We start from the raw sequence: 9641 nt of genomic DNA, 5'->3' as shown, positions 1-9641 counted from the left end.
GGGTTCTATAAGGAATGCACCAAAATAAAACTATAATATGACACACTACTTAATTAAGAGAAACTTTAATTGTTATCTCTATAGTTAAAGAAGCATCTAAAAGAAAGAACAAATAATCTTTAATTTTTTATATCTAGATAAAATCTAAATATAATACTAGATAAGATTGTAAATAGTTATTTTTTAAATAATGTTAATCAAAATACAAACTGCTCAATTTATTTAGTTCTGTTAATGATGGTATTTCTCAATGATAAGCATTAAAATATATATTTTTTAATTTTTACTAAGGATTTTCAATTCTCATGAATCCCTCCAAAAGTATCTTTGTGCAATAGAAATAGTTGAAAAATAATTAAAATTAATCAATCTTTTATGCAAAAAAAATTAAACTATTGAAAATTGAGATATCTTGAAAACACATATTAGAAACACATATTAGATTAAAGCATATACTAAGATATCAAAAATAAATGTAAACAGTATGTTATTTGTTTGTGTACAAGATTTTCCAGAACATAATTTGGTGATAGGAAAATCATCTAATCATCCAACCATCACCAAATTTTACTTAAACATAAATTTTACCATTACTAATTAATGTTACCACATACAATTAATGTTACCATAATTAATTAAACCCTTCACTGGTGTTCAAGTATAAGGGTCTCAGGTGTGGTAATTTTTCGAAAAGCCACGTGTATCAAAGACAATAGTTGCCCAAACCTTATTTCTTTTCAAGCAAAGCATTGCAAGTAACATTGTCTGTGGTCTGTCATAACTTTTTGATCGCACCCTTCTAATTGTTCTCATTCATATAAATTTTTGTTAGGGTTTTTTTTAATATTATACTCTTCTAGAGCCTTGGTCACCACTGGAACAGTTTTTTTTTTTTGGAATACTACTAAAATGGTGATTAGTGAGAATCTATAAAACTTATAGAGTATTCTGTATGACAATTACTTAGAATAAAAATAGTACTATTATCTGGAAATGGAAGAATAGATAAATATTATTATTTAAATTACAAAAAATTATTAAATTTGAACTATAAACATGCACTTTGATAAACTAAAATTCTTGAATATGATTGCACCCAACTGATGCATACGGCAGGAATTTTCTTCATTAAAACAATAGTGCAAAGCATGTACGTGACAATATATATGGCGTGACATTGACAAGATAACATTTTTGAATAGCTAATACAAATCACTACCAACTGACAATAACGTCGTCTCTTCCGTTTGTTTTGAAGAACAGCTTCAAGAGGAATGGCACATAATTTAACTTCATGAAAATGGTATTGGACATTACTAAGTCCCACCTTTCGTTGGAACGAAATTTATTGTTAATGTCCGTTTCACGTATGAGACATACGAGGTGGTTTCATTTGACAAATCACATAGATGTTAATAGTTTCCATTATAATATAATAAAATTAATGTCATCTTTGTCGACCTGCAAGATCGAGTGTATACTACGCTCAGTCCACCAGCTGGTAGAGCGTGAATTTTTGTTGGTTTTTGTAAGGAGCCCTTTCTTCCTTATACGTACGGGCAACGATGCTCAACTGATTGTTTTTATGTGGGATTTAAGAGAACCATGCCTATGAGAGGTAACGAAAGCCAACCAAGAGGACTAAGAGCAACCATAAGTAGCATGATTCCTTGATCTTTTAGGTTGAGAGTCTTTTGACAAAAATCTCAAGTCCCTTCTAACAAGCTAACTATGTCATTGTTTGCACCCACATGTCAATATTACAAGAGGTACTACTTATAGCATTGTAAAATGTTGATCCTAACAATTTCACAATAGATTTAGTACCAACTTTGGCATGTATGTCTAATTAGGTGTGTATGTGGCTAATTTTGAGACCATTTTGGTAAACTAGGTTGATTCTCTTATTGTTGGGCTTTTTGTTAGAACACTTTTTTAGGACTAGGGTGTCCAATGTCGCTATCCTAGGAAAATGGACTCAACTTTTGAGACATGAAAGTGCACACCTTGGAATTTGTGCGATCCCAACTTTTGTTGTCAACTCGTCCTAAAAACTTGTTCAAAAAAGGTGTAATGTGCTTGTAAATACAACTCCCTTTCCCATTTCAAAGTTTGGTTTAATATCCTAACTAGTACAATCTAATCTAGCACATTCAAGGAGAAAAAAGAAAAAGGAAAATCTAAATAGAAAGTCGATGATTCAAGCATTCATGCATTTAAGTCTATTACACATGTTATGATATTTCATATTATGAGTATGCACTAACATGTTCCAAGACTAGGGGATGACCCTTTGGTGAAATGGTTTCACTGCTTGCCAATAGTTCCTACAACTGACATTCAGACCCCATGGTTCATCTCTACTGTGTTACCTTAGGGAGAACTAATGAGAAATGGTGGGGCTTCTTGACTATAGCGCCTACATCCTTGGTTCAAAACATAAAGTTTTAGAGTGGGAATAAAGAAAATGAGCAAGAGTGGAAGAGTAAAGACTGAAACTAGGGTTTCGGGTGGACGAGTTGCAAGGAAGGAGGGTCACGATGAAGGGGATTTAGAGGATGATGGTAATGGTTATGCTTTGTCTTTTGTGTGGTGGTGGGATTTTTCTTACTTTGTGTAGTAGATAGTATGTTATGGCTTTGTGCAATGGTTGGCTTGCGGGGCTTGTTGTGGCTTCACACAATAGTGAGCATGTTGTGGCCTCTCATTGTGGACAACATACTACTTTTTTTTGTTTTGTGAGGGGTGGTCTTGCTTTTGTTTCAAGCTTGGAAGGACCTATCATTGACGATCCAGTTTCTAGATGTGAAGGCTCTAGCTTTTGGTGGAGGCCTCATTGGTGGGTTTGTTTTATTTATGTAGATCCTCTACTATTTTTGGTAGTTGTGCTATGATTTTGTTCTTGGATGGCATGGTTGAGGTTTGTTCTACCCCTTATGAGATTTGCCTCCTTATTCTTTGTGGGGTATGATTTTTCTTTGTGTTTATCTTTTCATACACATTTTTTTTTGCTCGTGTATGTGGCCTCGTTGTTTTCCCTAATCTTGAGTAGTTTTTTTTTAATTTTGTTTGGAGCCATTTTCATTAGCCTCTATTTTTGGTTAAGGATTTTATCTTGTTTTGAGAAGAAGTTTGGTCTGGTGAGTTTAGATGGAGCCAAGGGATTTTTTTAGGTTTTTAATTTCCAAGTGTGGCCTTATGTTGCTCCTTCCTAGTCCTTTTTTGTGTTACTCCTATGGCAGTGGAATCTTCTCCTACATAGGTTGGGATCTCTTGTGGAAAAAGACCAGGTTTTGGCTCTCTCAACTTTATTCTTCCTCTTTGATTGCTCCTATTGACAACAATAATGACTTTGTGGGAGAGGTTGGATGTCATTTTAAGGGGGATTTTACTACTCTAACATTGCACCATGGCTTCATGGGAGTGGGAACGACTTGTGTCTAGATATTTTTACTATTGGTTTCTTCCTCTATAGTCCCTATTTTGGTGAGGTTTTCTTATGTTGAGATGGATGGGCTTTGTAGAAGAGATCGGGACTTGTTGTAAGGGGGATTTTGATCAAACTGTCCTAATGGTCATGGTAGCAATTCTAAAACCCTTTGTGAAGGTTTGGGGAGCCTATCAAAATCATTTGTTGCTCTTCTTTGTCAAGTTCTTGGCTTATTTGGAGGAGTTAACGATGCCCATATTTTGAAGGTTATGAGAGCCTTTTCAAAACCTAGTCACCCAAGTATTTTCTTTATGTTATGTTTTAATTTTACTAGGCCTTAAGGTTATGGTAGCTTTGCATAATTACAAAGCAATAAACTAGAAAACTTACAAGAATATTTCACTAAATAAGAAAAATAAAGAGAATGAGTGAATTTTTTTTATTAAGGATCAAATAAGTTTTGAGGGGACCCAGAACCCCTTACAACGAGTTTTGAAGGGACCTACTGATTTTTCAAGGATCTAGTACCCAAAGAAGAATGCTCCCAGAAGATACAACATAGATAATTAGCATCCCAACCACAACCTAATGAACAAAGTAAAATCATTAGAGAACTAGATAATAGAAGAAGTAGATTGAAGCCATACTTATACAACACCAAGAGAAACAAAATCCAAGGGTTTTATCAAGGCTTCCTTAACTCGCAACAAATACCAAGGGTTTTTCTAGGCACCCATAACCTGAGCATTTTCTAGGAAAATATCCCATCACCATAACAACTAGATCCTTGAAAAAAAGCATAAAGGAACAATCTAGAATCAGGGGACTTTGAAAGGCTCCCCAAACCTTCATATTGGGTTTTGAAATGTCTCCCAGAACCATCAAGTTGAAGCTCCCTTCCAACACAAGTCCTCTCTGCCATAGTAGGAAAAGGAACCACCTCATTAGGAGTTGAAAAGAAACTGACCACCAACTAAATATTCCAAACACCATTCAATCCCACAATATCCAAAGACAAGGGATTGAAACAACACCATTTTTCTAGAAAATTGAGTTTTAGAGAGGCTCCCAGAACCTTAAACATTAAATGAGGCACAAACCAATCATTCACCCTGCAAACAAACTCCATCAGATTCTCCACTTCCATAGGAGAAACATGACAACTTGACCCAGTAGGAAGGATATGAAAGCAGTCACACAACCAGCCTCAAGAAGCAGGGCAGCAAGAGCCCCCAAAAGGCTCCATCCAACAACACCCAACCAACCACTCTTCCCCTCAATAGAAGAGAAATTCACCTTAATAGAACAAGCTAAGAAGGAGAGTAGGATGAGAACCAAAGTAGCAATAGAACCCCTCAAGAACAAGATAGAATCAGATACTTGCACAAGGTCCTTAGAGAAAGTAAAGGAAAAGCCTCCTTGGATATCAAAGAGATCTTGAGGTCAAGAGGCACAAGCAAAGAAATGAGGCAAACGACAACCACAAGCAGAATCCTCACCAAAGCAATGACCAAATAGAGGACCAAAGGCACCACAACACCCACCGAGCAAGAAAAATAGGTGGGACCAACAAGCCCCAAGAGGATACCCAAAAATGCGAGAGAAGAGGGCCAAGTGAACCCCCAACACAAATATTTGCAACCGCCATCTCCAAGAAACACTTGAGCAATAACTCTTGATAGCATTAGAGCCCTATCCATGACCAGATGACCACTACCTATAGTAGATCTAGAAGGAAAAATAGAAACCAAAATGGTAGGGGACTGGAAAACAACAACTTCTCCATCAAAATCTCCAACATCTCCAACACCTACCTCATCACTCGAAATCCTAGCTCCTCCACCATGCACGCAAACCTAGCAATCGCAATAGAAGCCTCTCCAACCCATGAAGGAGAAAGAGAGAGAAGCCCAAGGTTGAGGAAGGAAACGACCCCAGGGAACCCAAGCCAGCCTGAGAGTAACACCATCTAATGGCCAGAACAAGAAGCCAATGATAGGAGCCCCAAACTAGAGAGGAACCGCCTGAGAGAAGACGCAGAACAACCCAAAGCAATGAAAGAGAAGAAACTGCAAAGAGCCCAATAACCGCCAAAGCAAATAGGGTTGCAGAGCCATTGTAGTCCCCACTATCCTCACCATCCTCAGCCTCTACAACCCCTACAATGTCGCCATCTCTGGAAGCCCTAGAGCCCCCGCTCTTGCTCTTACCCATTTTAAATTTCAAATATGTTAGAGAATGAGTAAATGTTTTTATATATAACAATTAACATTTTGATTTATTTAATAAGTTTTTTTGGTTCATAAGAACTAGTGAATTAATTTTTAAAATCAGAAATTTGATTTATCAAATAAGAAGATTATAAAAATTTGTAAATACAGAATTAACTTAGATTATTTTTACAATTATAGATTTAAACCATAATATTTAATAATAAATATAAATATTGAGAATGAAAAAAAAAAACACACATCTATATATATATAGAATTAACAATACCATAATTAAAGTGATTAAAATTATTTATAAAAAAATTTAGATAACAATTTTCAGGATGAGACCTACTAAATTCTCTACTGAAAATATTTTGTTAGAAGGAAATGTTTACGTTGTTTAACATATATTTAATTCTTGTATGACAATCTCCAAAAGCAAATTTTGGAAGATTGCAGAGAGGTTGCCTAGGTTGTAAGAAATATCAATTTATCTCTTATTTTTCACGATAGAGAAAAGTTAGCGATCGGACGATCCAAGGAGAGCAAACCGGCTTGAAGTTCATTGAAAAGACAAGCAAATTGTATATTGTGCCAATCTCCAAAACTAGAAACAAACTGCGTTGTAGAAAGACAAGGAAAGCTTCGCCATTGAACAATGTTCACGTTTTTAAACAAGCCAGCAGGAAATTCATTAGAACAACTAAGATCACCGTGCCGGAAGTTCATTGAAGAAAGTGAATTGTCTTGTCGGTATGCCGATCTTCACAACTGGAAACATAATGTTTAAATTTTGGAAGATTACGAAGAAAAAAAAGAGATTTTTTTATAGTTCAAGATGTTGGACAGTCTGTTTATAAAAATGTTATATATTATTATAATCTAAAATTAGAAGGAGATTGCACGGTATGTCATATGAAATACCAATATAAAAAATATCATTATAGTTTTTTATCATGATATCTTCAAAACTAGAAAGAGAGTGCATCTTATGTTACAGGTGTGATAATTGTCTGTTATGATAATCTTCAAAATTGAAAAGAGATTGCATATTATGTCATAGGAAATATCAATATCAACAATCTTGTGATAATTGTCTGCTCTGAGAAAGAGACTACATCTTATGTCATAGGAAATATCAATATCAACAATGCTGTGACAATTATCTACTATGATAATCTCCAAAATTAAATAAAGACTGCATCATATGTCATAGGAAATATCAACATAAACAATGTCTATTATGATAATCTTTAAAATAAAACACAGACTGCATTTTCTGTTATAAGAAATATCAATATCAACAATACTGTGATAATTGTCTTTTCTGATTAAAAACAGACTGCATCGTATATCATAAGAAATACGAATATAAATAATACTGTGATAATCTAAAAAAATTAAAAAGAGACTTCATCCTATATCATAGGAAATATCAATATCAGCAATGCCAGAGGTTAGACAATATGAGCGGGACATCTCTTCCTGTACATATAAATTATTGTCACTCGCTATGATTTTTTCCAACAGTGTGTCAGTTCCTTTTCTTTGATGTCATATACCCAAAGAGTGATGGCGAACCCAGGCCTTGGCCTAACCTCTATTATTTTATTTATTATGATTCTTATTAGTGTTATCATTTTTATTATTGATATTTTGCTTCAATGGAAATGGTATGTGAGCACCAGAAAACACTGTCAGGAGAATCCTGACAGAAGGATTGAGAAGGGTGTACACTCACCTGACAGATGGATTGAGAAGAGTGTACACTCTGTGCGAGAGTTTCTATATGATGAACTTGTAGCCGCAACTGGGAACTTCAGTAATGTCATTGGAGAGGGTGGTTCCGGGAAAGTCTACAAAGGCACTCTGTCAAACACAGATAAAATGGTGGCTGTTAAAAGGATAAAATCAAATTCTGACCAAGGCAAGAAAGAGTTCGAGTCAGAAGTTATCATAAACAGTAACATTTTACACCGTAACCTTGTTAAATTTCTGGGATGGTGCCACCAGAAGGACGATTTCTATCTCGTCTACGAATATCTCTGTGGAAACAGTCTCGACAAATATATTTTGGGTAAGCCAAGAAGTGTACTATGCTGGGTAAACAGATACAGAATAGCCTGTAACATAGCTTCTGTTCTCCATTATCTTCACGAGAATTGCCCAGAGACAATTCTGCATAGAGATATCAAGGCCGCTAACGTGATGTTGGATTCAGATCTCACAGCCAAGCTGGGGGATTTCGGTCTAGCGAGAAAGCTGAAACCTGGAAAGGAAGAGCATACCACATGTCAAGCCGGTTCATTTGGATATATGGCTCCGGAAATCTTGCAAACCGGAAAGGCCACTCGAGAATCAGACGTGTACAGCTTTGGAGCACTCGCTCTTGCAATTGCCTGCGGAAAGCAACCGGCAGACATGAGCACAGATAACCCTGGTTGCAGTTTGGTAAAGTCGGTTTGGCAGTGCAAGAGAGGTGGGAGAATAGTAGATGCGGCCGATGAAAAACTCAAGGGAATTTTCATTGTTGAGGAAATGGAGCGGCTTATGTCGGTGGGCTTGTTGTGTTGTCATCCTGAACCAACAGAAAGACCAACGATCGAAAAAGTGATGGCCATGTTGAAAACAAATGAAAAATTGCCCCCTATTCCTGATGATCTATATGGTAAGCCTCTTCAACTTGAATTAGGCTCGTCGTCGGTAGGGTCCTCGGACGGAAGTATTTCATGGTTATCCTCAACTTCTTCCCATTCGAATGTAACACAGTAGAGCTTTCCTTTGGTTGTACACATTTAGAATATATGCTGACAGTCCGATTATCATGTTCTTGTTTCTCATTTTGATTTTATGTAAATTGTTAAGATATTGGCTTGTATATTTCTGTTGAATTATTATTGTGTATATTATTATGTCACATTAATTTTTGAATGTTATGGCCACTGCGATAGTTTGTTTTGATTATTCATATTTGAATTTAAAAATTTAAAATCATATATATTTAAATCTAAAACTATTATCAATCATTATCATGGATTATAGATATATATTATGTTTCTAATATTTCTAACAATTTAATATATGTATAGAACAAATACATCTGTGATGTTTGTAAAATTGTATGATAAAATATTTATGAAGAATTCAAATAGTTAAACTGGGTGTTTCAAATATTGATAAAGAGGAGGAAATGGCACTTTTGAGAATATTGCATTTATTATAGTTGTCTCTCCACATTCCTCCCTTATGGACTTACAAACTTCTCTCATAGTATTGTAAGCTACAAGATTATTTCTCCTTTACACAACTCTATAGGGTTTTCTCTACAAATCCCATAGACTTCCACCACAATTTAACACATTTGCATACTATTCCAAATGATTTTCCTAGTCAACCACAACTCACGACATGTCACATCACACCTCTTATTCCTCAAAATGAGTGGGAAAGAAAAATTTTCAATGTTTAACTTTGATACCCTAACTCTAAAATTGAAGATCTTCTCTTGCATATCTAAGGCATTTCTACCCATCCATGTTCCTACTCAATCTAGCCACTTGTACAAGTTTTCCTTGTTAGCATGTGCAAACTTCCTAGTAATTTAATATCCATTCATTCAAACATGTTAATTCCTAAAACACTTTTTGGTTTGCATTGTATATGTGATTGCATGGTTTTAAGGCTTTATCTTTATTTTGTAGGACCGAGTCCCTAATTTTGTTCAAATTACATGAATTGGTGATTTATATGGATCAAACACGAAATGCATGCCAAACTTATTCTACCCTATCAATCCAAAAATGTGGAGGATGAATGGTCATCAAGTATTCTTCCACTAGCTCAAACCATAACCTTGATGATAGCATAGTATCCATCCTATGATCATCATACACTCTACATGCTCAATCCTACAATATTCAACATACAAACAAGTAGATGAACACAGACATGGGATGTGCATTTAAAATACTAAAACATCCAATACAGTTCTAAAAGGA

General features: G+C 35.3%; 1 protein-coding gene across 1 annotated transcript; it reads left to right on the top strand.

Annotated features, from left to right (window-relative positions):
• Positions 1-7215: 7215 nt before the first annotated feature.
• On the top strand, positions 7216-8415 carry LOC131037078 (L-type lectin-domain containing receptor kinase IX.1-like). Its single transcript, XM_059208567.1, has one exon. The coding sequence runs from the start codon at positions 7216-7218 to the stop codon at positions 8413-8415; it is 1200 nt and encodes a 399-aa protein (XP_059064550.1).
• Positions 8416-9641: the final 1226 nt, after the last annotated feature.

Source organism: Cryptomeria japonica, chromosome 7, assembly GCF_030272615.1.
Source record: "Cryptomeria japonica chromosome 7, Sugi_1.0, whole genome shotgun sequence".
NCBI classification, from domain to species: domain Eukaryota; kingdom Viridiplantae; phylum Streptophyta; class Pinopsida; order Cupressales; family Cupressaceae; genus Cryptomeria; species Cryptomeria japonica.
This window is presented reverse-complemented; position numbering and strand designations above follow the sequence as displayed.